Raw genomic sequence first — 14,771 nt, 5'->3', positions numbered from 1 at the left:
ACGGCTTCTTTTCCCTGCATGAAGACACCCTTTCCAAATCCTTTACTGGCAAGCACATTATGCCTGGAGCCCAGATTTTTAAAGGGGTGCCCTACACCTACTCCCTCCTCTTCCTCTTCCATCGTTCATTCCCTTTTCCATTTTCTCAATGAGATGTGTTCAGCAGTGGTGCAGGCTGTTTGCTGATTGACTCTAATTGGAGATTTCCCAGTCTAAGTGGCAAGAGAGGTATATTAGCAGTCTCTCTGTGAATTACTAATTGGACACAAGAGGAGTGCCAAAAACGCTAGCAGCAATTTATGAGTTATCTCCCTTTTTTTTAGGCTATTTTGTTTTTCTTTCTTTTTTTCAGTTAAGGGTAGGGGGCTTTCCCCTGAATTTTTCTGCTGCATTTTTATTTCCTTCCCTCAAGAATCACTCTTCTAAATTTTGATCTTAAGTAGTCATTCACTGCATTGCAAATATCAAAACCTTTTTTTTTAATGGATTCCACCATTATGTCTTGATTTATCCCCCATGCACAAGAGATTTACATTGGTTTAAAAAAAGATGGAACACTTTATATTGGTAAATCATAACACACTGATTTTCCATGTCTAATGTGTTCAGATTTCCAAAAGCACAACCTAGTAGTAGCAAGTATGCCACTATGTGATCCTGCTGAATGTTTCAGTCACCCTAAGCTTCATTGACTTTGGCATTACCAAAAAAGAAAAAAAGAAAGAAGAAGAAAAAAACGAAGTAATTTGTCCCAGGGAGGGAAAAGCTTTGTTGATTAGCAATCTCCTCATTTTATGAAGATCCCTACACTCAGGGATGGAGATTGTTCAAACCGACACGAGCCATGATTAAAATGAGATGCACTTACAAATGTGGGCGCTTCTTTCTATACTTATTGCTCTTTTGTGTGGAGTATTTGACAGCCTGCATCCAGTGTGTGCCAATCAGCAATCTCTACTAACACAGCATGACTAACATCTCCCTCTAATCTTTGAGAATTACAGATTATCCAAGATAATTCTGTTATAGTCCCAGAATGCAATGGTTTCTGCAGTCTCCAAAATGCATTAGTTCAATAAGCCTAATAATAAACAAAATAAGATCCAGCTGAGCAAAGATTGCTGCTCTGTCTTCTTTATTATTATAACGGCTAATCAGGTAATTCATCCATAATACATATTAAACGATCTGGCAGTTTTGGGATTATCTAAATTTGTATGTTATGTTCTTCTTAAGAAAAGAAACATATACATGTGCTATGGATTTAACAAAATATTTGAAAGCTGAGTCTGGATGAATTGCCTGCCATGGCATAAATTCTTCCCATCCTGTCAAACTGCATGCTTTCTTCTCTCGGTTAGAGAACAATGTGTCTCCCTTGAGCGTGGTTTTGAATGACACTGGCTGCGTGTACGCACAAGTGTTTGTGTGTGCGTGTGTGTGCTTGCATGCATAAGGACCCACTGTATGCATGTTTGCATGCCACGCGTCAGTCAGTGCTGTCCACAAACATGAGCACAATGTCTTACAGTATGTTTGGGCTGGAGCTGGGACAATTGCTGATTGTCTGGTGTGTTTTCTCTTCTTCTTTCCCCCCTTCCTTTTTCATGTCCACGTTTTGACTACAATCAGGTTTTCTTCTTGATCCTTCAGTGAGCCAAGGAGCAGCGTACAGTCCGGAGGGCCAGCCAATGGGTAGCTTCGTGCTGGACGGTCAGCAACACATGGGGATCCGACCAGCTGGTAAGTCCATCCGCCTCCTTTTCTTCGTCCGTCTTCCCTCCACCATGCCTGCCTTACCACACGAGAGTTATCAAAGAGCTGAACGACACTGACCCCGCTGTCTGCAGCATGAAATGTAGTAACTTCAGCATGGAGAAGGTCTCCCAAGTCAGTCACATAAACCTAACACTAAGTGTGCACCTCAACCACGATAACGCTTGTCCCCCCCGCCTGCCTTGCTTGTGCTTTTTCTAATCTCATAATCACAACAAATGGGTCTAAGGGATCCAGCGAGAAATGTAAACTTAAACCGCTTCTTCACATCTTCCTCTTCCCTCATTTTCCATCTAAAGCTAACCAACCTCATCCCTTCTACCAGTTGGTCGTCTCTGACCTCGCTGTGATTCAAACTCCTGCTGATGCTTTTTCTGGCATTTATCTCTTCTTTCTAGGGCCTATGAGTGGAATGGGGATGAATATGGGCATGGATGGGCAATGGCACTACATGTAACCTCCATCTTGTAACTCAAAAAGCAAAGAAAAGGGGGAAGTAAGTACTGGGCTCTTTTCCTTGTTTTTTTTCACACGTTGGGGCTGCTGGGTTTTATTTTTATGCTATTTTTTTTTTTTACCCACAATTCCCTTTCACTTGACTAGCACAATGTCCTCTCACACTGGGCAGAATTTTACAGCAAGCTTGGGCCCCTTCCTTCCCAGCAACAACTTAGGTAGCCAGAAAGATGCTTTAAACATAGAGGATGAATTGAAGACTTGAGAAAAAGGGGTAATCATCCTGGGACAGAGAGGACCCGACTTGTGGCGCCAGACAACATGAACAACAACAGAAAAGGGGGGGGGGAAGAAACAACCTGGCATGGCATGCACAAATTTATTTATCACAACAGCGCCATCGCTCTCCCCATCTTGGACAGCCAATGCAAATGTTGGACATTTAGGGAAAAAATAACATCTCCTGGGGAAGGGCCTGACAGGGAGAAATTAAGCAGGCTCCAGTGAAGCGATAAAGAAGGAGAAGTGAAACTGTCCTCCGAGTGACATAAATCTGTCTGGGGAAGGATTGATGCCCAAATTATCTTATATGCAAAGACGGGAACACCGCAGTACATTACGGCCCCTGAGCAAGATATACGGGCCGCGGGTGACATGGCCGATCCTTCACTGGGGGTTTGGTTTGAGCTGTGTAAAGGGAGGAATGAGTGTGTGTGTGTGTGGGGGGGGGGGGGGCTGTGTGTTTTGATTATTTTTTACTGGAGGGAGACGATTTGGGGAGCGGGAGGAGGCAGTGAGTGGCCTGACCTGAGACTCGCAGACAAGAGCAGGGAGACACTGAGATAAATTTATAAGGTAGAAGACACAGGAATGTACACTTTGTCCAAAAGGAGGGAGTCTTTTTCACACATACAGATACGGCCTCTCCGAGTCACTGTTTTCCTGTCTCTGTCTCTCTTTCACACACATACACACACAATCCCTCTATAGCTAAATGGCGGCAGTCTGATTAAGCTGGCCATTCTGCCACAGTGCTGACATTTGAAAAATCAAGACATATAACATCCCAAAGGTGGCGGGGCAGATGAAATTTTATTTAACACCTAAACTCCCTTGCCCAATGAGGCACAATATAATAACACTTACCTTGATTAAAAGAACCCTTTATATGTAAATGGAGACTGGATTTTCCAAAGGGTCACAGCGGTAATTCTGCCGACAGAGATCATTTCACCCCTGCAGTCCTTGCATTCTCTCTCTCTTCCTCTGCTTCTCGCTGCCTCTCGCACGTTTTATCTCATCCCCTCCTGTCTTTGCTAATGGCAGGAGGGAAAAAAAGAGAGAGAGAGAAGGGAAAATCAGGAAGCAATGTTCCCTAAAACAGCCACACAGAGACAACATTTGCTCAGGTTGGCTAATTCTTAATATAGGGCTATATAATTTTGAGACTATTTAATTACGTAACATACTTTATGCTTCATGACCAATTACATTAATAGCTTAATACAGAGCAATATTATCCTCTCTTGATTTGATTACACAGTCACACAATATGGTATATTTGGTACTTAATTATGGCCAGCCATTGAGCAGGACTACTGTGCCATAACAGAAGTGCGCAGCCAGCTAGGGAGGCAGGCATGCAGAGATGGCAAGGGAGAGAGGCCCAGTCTGTCCTCAGTCATTGTCTTCAGATTTTACCACTCTTGTTAATAAAAGAAGGGGTGGGGGGGTCTAGGATCTACTTAACGGAATGACTGGAGCTTACAAGACTAGAGATTACCAGCTTACAGTGTCAAAAACATCTGCTGGGCCTTTTAACAGGAGCTGTCCTGGATTATATGGAGGTGAGGGCACCCATCATACCCTACTAACACCCTGAATGATTTATTTATTTTATGACCTGAGTAGTGAGGTTTTAAGAGACCTGTTCTGACAAACACTTGCATTTCAAATGAACTGACATGGAAAGGGAGCATTAGAGAATGGCATAGCTTTCAACCAGCGGATTGGCCATTAATCTTGGCCTTTGCTGTCCCTCTCTCCTTTCTGTCCTCCTCCTCTTCCCCTCACCGGGGTCCTCCAGTGTAATTTCTTAATTGCAGTGTTCTAAGGTGGAGGAATGCAGAGAGTGAGCATGCCTAGTGACCTTGCAGCGACCTCTCCCCTCCTATTACAGCTTCTAATCCCCCAGGGGTTCACATTACAAAGCAGGCCAGCCCAGACCCAATCCCAGACCCAGGCCCCCTGGCTCCAGCGGGACCTCCTGCTCACTCGTTTCTCCCCAAGGTCCAGGCCTCTGGACCAGCCTTGTTCCCATACTCCAGTCCCAGGCCCCAGGAACAACACCCCCACATTTGACTTTTTTTTTTTCTTGCTGATTACAACAAACAGCAATGCGAAAAGCCAAACAGTGGCACTGCTGAGCCAGCCCCATGTCCTGGGTCGTGTCACAGTATGAGAGATGCAGCATGCTGAGGTCTCTACACATATGAAGTGGAGTCCACCTTAAGAGATATCAGCATAAGCCACCGCCTTTCCCTTTGCTCTCTCTTTCCCCTTCTTTTTGTCTTTGTTACACTGTCTTGCCGCTGTTTGATGAACAACTGGTACTTTTTTTTTGCTTGAAATGCTCTTATTCAGAGGCGGAAACAAGCCTTTAATGTTCTCTATATTGGTGATGCAACTAACCGAGACCTAAATTATTTAATGATGTCTTTAAGAGATTCTAAATCAAATATGTGCACAAAGGTACATCCCCATGAGAGAATGCCTGTTCAGTTAGTCACTAAATTCAGCTGGGGAATTGACTCTTCCACTTGTAAAAGTATTAGCACTTCTCCACATCAATACGCCTGCTTGGTTTTCCTCACATCCTCCAGGACTACAGTGTCTGTGGATGACTGAGGATCATTTTCCAACCTGAGACCTGACCACAACGCTATTGGGCATTGTAAACCACTCACCATCGCCTAAAATAGTCTGCTGCAATAATGTCTCTCTTTACTTGTAGGAGCTAAAAGCGCTGCAGTCACAGGCGCAGTGTCATAAAATCTGTTAAGCTCTTTGTTGGAGACGTTGAGTTTAAATTGAATTAAGGTCTGTTAATGGAGAGGGAGCGTGTCAAAGCTGCGGCGAGAAAACAGTTTTAGTGACTGTGTAAATACGTTCTCGTCTTTCTGCCTTTCTTCTCAGGTCTGTCAGGCATGCCAGGGGAGTACGTACCTCAGAGTGGTCCTATGGGCATGAGCATGACCCCACCCACTTACACCAACCCTCATCAGCTGACCTCTCACCCTTCCCAGCTCCGACACGGGCCCCCTTTCCATGCATACCTACCCGATCATCCCCACGTCCACCACACTCATCACGCCATGCTGATGCACGGAGGACCCTCGTCGCACCCAGGAATGACCATGTCTGCACAGAGACCCCCTTTGCTTTCTCCCGTTGACCCCAGTAATGGAGGACAAGGCCTGGACATCCATGCCCAATAGCATAAGGGAACTTTGCTACGACATCACGACAACAGCAGCTACTACAAGAAACCAATAAGAATAAAAAACAAACAAACAGCAACCAACAATAAATCCTATTTTGAGACTATTTTTAAGAATAAGAAGCAAACCCTTTTGACCAGAATTTGACACGAACGAAACAGAATTCCAGATGAGCTGTGATAATTCTTTTTTTTTCTTTTCTAACTTGTCAATTTTGTTACTTTCATCCAAACGGACCAAGCTGACAAGAACACTTTGTAAAGTCTTGGGCTTTTGGTAAAGATCAACAGAGGATGTTTTGACATACGCGTGCAAAGAACGGACAGATGCACCCGCTCGAAAAAAAAGCAAAACACACACACACACACTTTTCTCACACTCACGCACCGTCATAAACACGTTCAGTACACATTCATGTGACGCTCTCAAACGCTTCTATATGATCACTCTGGAAGATTTAAAAAAGAGAAGAAGAAAAAAAAAGAAACAACAGAAAGACTCCAAGAGTTATAACTACTGTAGTATAAAAGTATAGATAAATAAGTTAAAACTTGTGCATTTTTTTTTTGTTGATCACATGGTTTCTGTTTCCTGAGCTAGTTTTAGAATTAAAGGTTAACCTTTTCTCTCTCACACTGTGTGTGCTCCTTCCTGGAGGAGAAACTGTCTCGCAGCACAGCACTATTAAAGAAAAAAAAAAAAATAAGAAGATGGAACATCTCAAAAAGGCTTCAAACCACAGAGGGCAATCAGGTCCTGTCTCCCGTAAGAACAGGGCATGATGGGAAAAGGCTGCTAAATGACACCGGATCTCTCCAGAAGATTCAGTTTGAACATTTGTCATGCCCCTCTCTCTCTTTTTCTTGTTTTTGGTTCATGAATGAATGTTGCCCTGTAGGTTTTAAAGAAAAAAAAAGTTAATTGTTTGAATTGCCCAAGCACTGGATTGTGTTGGTTTTATACATTTTTATTTTAATATTATTTTATTTTTTTTGTACCCTGGACTCTCATTGATGAAGAGCATTTTGAAGGAAGCTTAATAGTGGAAAAGCAACATCCTGCAGCGCTTCTTTATCTGTGGATCAACATTCTTGCCATAAGGACAATGCTGACACAAATGTTGATTCTGTGGCACTGGAGAAGCATTTGATGGTTGATGCACCAAAAAACCTGAAACACACACACACACACATACACACACACAAAAAAAAAAGAAAAGAAAAGAAAAAAAACTTAAATTATGAACTCAATGCTTTTGGGAGAAAAAAGCTGAGAGAATATTGTAACAAACTTCGTACAGAGTTCAGTCTATTAATTGTTTCATGTTAGATATTCTATGTGTTTACCTCAATTGAAAAAGAATGTTTTTGCTAGTTTCAGATCTGCTGTGGCATTGATATTGTATGTCCATGAATTCCTTCCTTTTTCAGCACGTGTTCCTCACTAGATGATAAGATGCCGTCTCCCTTAAGCTTTGTCAAAAATACATTAAATACTTGTATGAGGACTGTGACGTAATGTTTAAAAGGTGTTCAGTCACAAATGCTGTAATAAATATTTCATTTTTGATTTTTGTTAGATTTTTGTGTGATTAACTGTGTTGCATACAAGTCTTAATTCACGTACCCATTTTAACAGAACACAATTAATTGGTTTATTATTATTATAACTCAGAAACCCTTTTTTTGTATATATATATTGTTGCCTGTTGAATTTATTTTTGCAAATGGTCATAAAAATACACCATTTCAAACTTTCTTCCAGCACTCTGTTTGCAATAGCTTGTTTTAACCAGACTGCCCGTTTGAGTGCCCTCTTAAACTGACAATAACAAATTGTGGTTGAAATACATCTTGCCATGGACATTTATTTAGGCACACAAATATGCCCTCCACGTAATAAATTACTGACAAATGCAAATAAAGTGTGCAAATTGCAGAGCAAATTCAACGCCAGCCCATCTCAGACTTAGAAGGCTATTAGCAGTGAAGTGGAGGTGCATTTAAAAGAAAGTAAGAAAAAAAGGCCGACAGTGGCCTGGACTTATTGATAAGCATAAACAAAACGTTTTAAGGAGCATGTATTTTTATTTTATCTATTTATTTATTTTTCTAAAGATGTGAGTGGAAGTGAATTAGTTTAAATATATATTTAAAAAAACAGCAAAAATAGAAATAATAAAAAAGCCAGGGTTTTCCCCGTAACTTCCAAAAAAGAAAAAAAAGTCCACATAGATTCACCTTTTAAAGTCTTCCTACTTGTTCTAACAACAGAGCAATGATTTGTTCCCACAATAATTGCCTCTTCGGTCAGAACCATGGCGGCCCTCTGTATGTGCTTTGTGCTAATTTCTGCCGTTTTGCAGCGCCGCCTGTCGGTCTAATCGGGCAATGTCGTCTAGGAGTACAGAGATGGGCTTTGAGGGCTATCTCTTCTCTCTTGTCTCTATCCCTGCGCCGGTGTTCGCCCGCGGCCACCCAAGTCATAGCCTTAAACCAGAAATGACAACATAACTTTGGCTGAAACATTTTCTGTCCTTTACTTTCTTGCACTGCAGTATATTTCAACTCCTTCAATTTTCTCTCAAAATTATCATTACAAAGTATTTTTTAATCTTGTTATTATGTGTGAAGCAACAAATATAGTGTATGGCAAATTATATGTATTATTATTATTATTATTATTATTGAATTTAACTGTTTATTTTGCACACTAACCAAACTGGTTTAGGATTCTCTTTTTTCTTTTTAAATTTTTCATTCTTTATTTCTTCTTGTGTTGTCGTTGTTATATAGATTTTTCTTTTTTCTTTTTTTAAGACTTTCGATTTATTTTTTGTGGGTTTAAATATTAACCGAGCCTTTCTTTGCGTTTTATTTTTATTCAGATATTCAAATTTATCGTAAAAAATGATGGGTCTTTTTTTTATACATTATTGTTTAAATTTGTTTGTGACGCATTTGCAGGCCTAAACAGGTTTTTAACTGTTGACTTTAGTTTTTTATTATGTATTTTCTCCGGTTTTGCACTTCGCATATTTCCAATCTCTGCATGGAAAGTCCTTTTTTTTTGGATTTAATTCCAGCATTGACAGATTATTATTGTTTATTTATCGTTCATATATTTCGGCCTGCACGACAATCCAAAAGCAATATTTCCTTTTAGGTAATTCCCCCCTCTTTTAATTGGTTTAAACGATTCCCAGGTTGTCGGTGAAAAATAGTTTTAATTGCAGACACCATACCTGAAGAGATAATCGTTATTTAACACTATTTTTTCCAATTCGGAATGCTGGGCCTTAACCAGGCAGAAGAAAAAAATTATTAGCTTTACACCAAAGTCTAGTTTGGTGTATCTTCTTTTGTCGACTATTTAAAACCTAAAAGCCCTTTTTGTTTTTTTAGTGGTCTATTATTCTGTGGATAAAACGGAAGGAAGAAACCCTTCGTTTTGTGCGGAGATTATCAGATGAAAAAGAGAGAAAACGTGAGGATTACTGTGGATGGAGAGGATTTTAATATTAATAGTTTTTTTTCTTTTCTCCCCCCCCCCCCCCCCGTCCCGACCCCTCCTTCCTCCCCCTCGTCGTCGTCCTCCTCCCCCTCCTCCCTCCCCTCTTCCCCGATGAGACAGAAGGTAGATTGCCTCTGCTGCTTTCCTTTTGCCGATTCGGTGTGACAGGGATGATGGATGATCCAGCCGAGCTAAACAACTCCACCCCTTCATCTCCTCCCTGTCAAAGCCAGTCCGGGCCGCTGCTGCAGGAATAAAATAAGGAATATATTCCCTCTGCACTGCTGCACAATGCAGCCCGTTCCTCTGGAAGACACTCTCCTCCCGTGCAACAATATTAAAAGTCCACACACCCAGTTCACCCGCTAGAAACACTGAGTACGTTACAGAGGCAACATGTTAATAATACTCATGTTATTGGATATGTTTGCGTGTGTGTGTGTGCGTGTGTGTTTGTATATGTGTGCGTGCGCGCTTCCTGCAGAGCATCTGGTAAAGTGGGGTTTATGATCTAAGAGAGACGACTGCAAATATATATTTTTAGATACACAAGTGGATCTGCTGGCAGCGACGGGGGGAAGCGCGTTAGAAAAGTTTTGCTTCTTCTTTGTTGTTCTTTCAAATTGCTGATTTGGATACTGGTCGTAAAAATGAGCGCTTACGCAGGGACTGAGTGTCCTTCGCTGTGCAGCTGGCTCTCCCCAAAATGGCTTGCTCTGGGGGACAGGGACAGTTTTTTTTTTGTTGTTTTTTTTTTTTAAGTTTCAGTTTTCTGTGTGTGTATGCCCATGAGTGTGTGTACGCATGTCTGTGTCTGTGTGTTGCCCTCCTTTTTTTTTTTTTTTTTTTTTTTTTTTTTTAACATTTCAGCAGTTTTCTCTCCTCTTGCCATAAGGTGTTTCTATGACTACGTTATGTAGGCCTGTGCGAGGCGGGTCAGAGGCGGGGGTCCCTGGGAGAAAAGGACCGCATTTGGCTGATCATTTATCAATGTCAACCGCATAATGATTCTCCCTGCAGTCCCCCTATTGATGAGGATAATTACATTAGCTCAGAGTGACTGATCAATAAAGCCCAGGGAAAATGGTTTATTATAGCACCACCGAAAAGGCTTTCTGGACAACCCAGTCTCACGGCAGTGCCTTTTTTTTTCTTTTTTTAAAGAAGACTTGGTTGTTTTTTGCAATCCAAACTCAGCAAAGGCAACGGTGTGAGTCTAAACTTCATCTATCCGTCGAGTTCACATTGTGTTTTTAACTTCTAATGCTTATTGCCCCCTTTTTCTCAGTACTGTGATGTGATATACTTTCATATCTTATTTTCCTATACGTGAAGCATTTCCTTTTGGCATAAAATAAATAAATAAAAATACACGAATTTGCACACCAGGAAATAGCTCACCATGTAGAAACCACTCAATTTTAAAGCCAACTGGCAGGGGAATGGCGCATAAAGACGCATGCATTCATATCTTACGCGATTAATCAAAAGTCAGGCTGGGAGTTAAGAACCCAATGCTCCCATCTACCTGAACTGAGCTGTGATTTCACATACACCTCCCTTTTCGTGTAATGCATTTTGTCTGGGTGTTGAATAAGCAAAACACGCGCTCAAATGGCAGCAACACCTGATATGGTGTAAAAGTCAAGCCGGCCTTGAGGAGAAAGTCTTCAAATGAAAAGCAAACAAAAGAGAAAAAAAAATAGCACACGGAACCAAACAGAAATAACCAACAAAGACAACCAGTAAATGCATTTCTGACCTCTCTCCCCGTCCCCATCTCTCCGCCCCACCACTCTTTCGCTCTCCTTCTCTCTCTCCTCGTGTGTGTGTGTATGTGTGTGTTCTTTAATTGTCAACAACTTATCCCCTGCAGGAATGTTGCAAACTCTTTCGCCTTAATTCTCCGTGGTGCTCTGCGCCAGCTCCCATTTACCGCTGATGAACGTGTCTGCAGGAGACAGCTCCATTATCTATTTATCATTTATGATACTATTTCCTCAGACAATAGGGGAAGAAACGCGCCCGCAGATAGTCCCACTGATGACTCCTCACTGGCCTTCTGCGATATTTACTCGACGGCATTTTTGATCAATAGAAAATTTGGATTTTTGTCTTAAATAAAAATAAATAAATAAAAATCTCTGGAATATTGAAATTAAAAATAGCATTTTATATAATTTTTTTTGCTGCAAAAAATGCAAATAAAAAAAGAGCATCGTGGCTTATATTTATGAGGACCACCTTAAAAAAATCTTCAACTGTCCGGGTGATATTCACGATTGTTTGCTTGCCCGCTACAGGAATAAGAGGCGATTTTTTTTCACACTTCAATGATACTTGTCTTCTTAAAAAAGAGTGACTGCCACCCCCCTCAACACACATACACAACCCCTCTCCAATGCACACTCACCCTGCAAAAAGGAAATCTTAATGATGCGAATGTTATAAATAGTCAAATAACATAGCTATGGGGGGTTGGAATTAGCAGAAACTGAAAATTGCAGTGGCCAGTGCTGAGGCTGCTGGAGAGGCAGAAAAGACGGCATGTTAGTGCAGAATAAATAAGGCGCAATAAAAAGGGAAATAGCCGAAGTTTAGTCAAGCCTTGAGGTACTCAAACCTTCATTTCAATCAGTTAAGATTTAATTAGGCAAGCCGCTGGCCTCCTTTTTTCCCTCCTCCTCCTCATTATATTCCCTTTTCCAGCACCGTGTTACAATGGCCCCAAGGTTGTCAACGTTTGACCGGTTTTTCAGTGAAATAATCACGGTTTATGGCTTGAGAGCCCATAAGATTGGGGAATAAATATGGCATTATTCCATTATGAAACGAAAGTCCTAACACTGAGTGGCGCAAATATCGATTCTCTTAATTTATGGGTTGTTTTCCTAAGTAGATTTTTTTTTATTCCTAATTTCCTTCGGTTATTTTGAGAGCTTAAAAAAATGGTTAGAAATATCTTGCGGGAGGCCGAGGGCAGCAAAGTGAGACATTTCACAAGAACTGTAAATAACAGAAGAGGGCTGAGGGAGAAGCAGGGGGAGAGAAGCGTGGATGCGCACACATAGTGGATTTTGTAAAATATGAAATTTCTCCGGGTTATTGATTAATGTGCATATTTCTAAAGGCACGATGCGCATTTCAAATCCATTAAATAACTTCAATATAATGTAGATGTTCTCAAGCGAGAGAGAAAGAGAGGGAGAGGGAAGGAGCGCGATCTGGAGACCCCCCCCCCCCCCCCACCACCACAACCTTGGGCGCAGCGTTATTACATGATGGCGACCCCTTCTGGGGGCCAGAGTAAATGTATTTATGGAAAGAGAGAAAGAAGAAGCGGTTTCTATGTCTTTCTCTTTGAGAGACATCAGCGTTCATTCGTTCATTCCCATTTCTGTGTTAAATATTGCAAACAACATTGAAGTTTAGACTCAGACGTGTATATTTATGTACATCTATACAAATACGGATATCCTACTTTTTTTCTTCCTTTACCTCAAAAGTTACATACTGGGATCCCACCTTGGCTATTTCAACATATGAGAGAGACCCTGACCTGCTGCCGTAAATGTGACCTCAGAGACTCTCGTTTCATATTTACTCACAGGTAAAAGGCTCCTTATGCATGTATTAGGAGAGCACGTTGATGGTAAAATCAATAAAGATGGATTGTAGGGTCAATATAATGCTTTGCACCTGGGGACTTGTTGCCCGGCTCCCATTCCTGAGTGTGTGTGTGTGTGACAGAGAAAAAGAGAGAGAGAAATGAGCAATTCATACGCGATCATCTCTGCAAGCTCTGTGTACGCCGGTGGCTGTGTGTCTGTGTTTAAAGAAAAGAGAGGAGGTTTGAAGAGCAGGGCAGCAGGGCTGAAGTCATCCAGCCGGGGACCCGAAGGACCCTGCTAACTCTGACATCATTAATCACGTCCCACTTGAAGATTATGGCTGAAAGTATAGAATCGGTAACCATTATCGTCTCGGATAGCAGTTAAAACCTCGACAATTCAACGGGCATCTATACGAAAGAGAAAAAAAGAAGAAAAAAAGGAGCGAAGACAAGTGAAGGCAAAAAGAGGAGAGGGAGTCTGGTGACACTGGGATGGAGTTCCAGGCTGTGCGTCAACGCGAGTCAACTGTGCTCCACGTAATTAGCCCAGATTGGTTTAATATGATTATAAAACAGCGACGACAGACTCCAAACACAGCCAACCGCAATTTATTTAAATATTAATATTAATATTAATATTAATAATAACTTTAAACACAGAATTGATCATTGATGATTTCTTATTTTAATAGCATCACATTGCTATTGAAATAAGTAACAATTTAATTTCGTTTAAATATGAACTGAAATGCGTTTTATTGCCTTTACTATAGCGGAAAGTGGAAATTGCTTTATATTATTTAAAATATTTTCCACAAACTTTAAGACCGGATAAGTTGCTCTTATTCAAATTACAAATAGCCCAACAACTTCGGATAATCATCATTTTATCCAGTGAAAAGCGGGAAATGACGTCTTAAATTTAGATTACTTTTTTTTCAGTCGCAAACAACATTATTTTGGTCATTTTAAACTATCAAGATGCGTTTACTTGCAAAAAACATGGCATGTGCGAAAATTTTTTTCATACAACATCCACGTCAGCGTATTATTATTATTATTATTATTATTATTATTATTATTATTATTATTATCATCATCATTATTATTATTAGTGGTCATGTTTTTCTGCACAACACTCTAATAGCAGGTGATTCAAGGACCCATTTTATGCAGTGTCTTGCATTAAAATCGGTCGCTGTGAGCATTTTCACAAGCACACAGAATACAGGGGAGACAAGAAACGCTAACTTGTTCCCTGTTAGCAGGGAAGCTTCAGTGATGAAAAGCAATAGCTGGTGTCAAGAACTTTTTTAGCACGTCACTACAGCTGGTGGGAATAAATAGTCAACTGAAGAGGAGGGGTTGGGTGGGGGTTGCAAGAAGTCACATAAGGGTATTTGGGTATGTGGCCACAGGGAGCTTTCATATCTCCTCAACACAATAAAAGCCTTGTGTTCAACTGTCTTACAAGTTCAACTTTGTTTCACAACAAGGAGTGTAAACTGTTGTCAATATTCAGATAGCCTTCATCTACCAATAATGACAGGCAGCCGGCTTTCTATCTTATCTGTGGGCCAGGTAGCGCCATACCTGAGGGGAATAACTGCTGCGATAAAGAGTGCCTGGGCCAATAGAAAGGCTCTTGTCTGTCTGTGAGGAGTTAATGGAGAACGCCACTGGAGACAGGAAGTCCTCAGAAAGTGAAAAGCACTTTATTGCACACCTGAATGGCCTGGAATAGGGTTTCCCTCAAACCCAATGGGAAAACCACATTACAGGTCTTTACACAGGGTCATTACAACAGGGCAGCGGAGTTCAAGTGATCCATTGCATTTGAATGACAACATCACATCGCTCTATTCATTCTTCCCTCTTGTGTGACCCGATGATGATCCCTGTGGGATTGGGAT

At 41.1% G+C, this 14,771-nt stretch overlaps 2 protein-coding genes across 7 annotated transcripts in view; one reads left to right on the top strand and one right to left on the bottom strand.

Moving 5' to 3' along the window:
• The window catches only part of meis2a (Meis homeobox 2a), a 78,364-nt gene extending 71,065 nt beyond the window's left edge, over positions 1–7,299 (top strand). For 3 of the 6 annotated variants that reach the window (XM_085143434.1, XM_085143435.1, XM_085143433.1), the window contains exons 12-13: positions 1,633–1,743; positions 5,428–7,299. In XM_085143434.1, coding sequence (XP_084999560.1) covers positions 1,633–1,743; positions 5,428–5,729 — 413 coding nt within the window. In that variant the 3' untranslated portion in view covers positions 5,730–7,299. Of the gene's footprint in view, positions 1–1,632; positions 1,744–2,174; positions 2,273–5,427 lie in introns of those variants that run through there. The other 3 variants (XM_085143436.1, XM_085143437.1, XM_085143438.1) reach the window with 3 other exon arrangements.
• Positions 392–14,771, bottom strand: part of cdin1 (CDAN1 interacting nuclease 1) — a 70,855-nt gene continuing 56,475 nt past the window's right edge. Inside the window, exon 13 of the mRNA XM_085143452.1 lies at positions 392–3,548. Coding sequence (XP_084999578.1) covers positions 3,463–3,548 — 86 coding nt within the window. The 3' untranslated portion in view covers positions 392–3,462. The remainder of the gene's footprint in view (positions 3,549–14,771) is intronic.

Source organism: Neolamprologus multifasciatus, chromosome 19 (genome assembly GCF_963576455.1).
Source record: "Neolamprologus multifasciatus chromosome 19, fNeoMul1.2, whole genome shotgun sequence".
In the NCBI taxonomy this organism is placed as follows: domain Eukaryota; kingdom Metazoa; phylum Chordata; class Actinopteri; order Cichliformes; family Cichlidae; genus Neolamprologus; species Neolamprologus multifasciatus.
The sequence above is the reverse complement of the archived record's forward strand: the minus strand, read 5'-3'. Positions and strand labels throughout refer to the sequence as shown.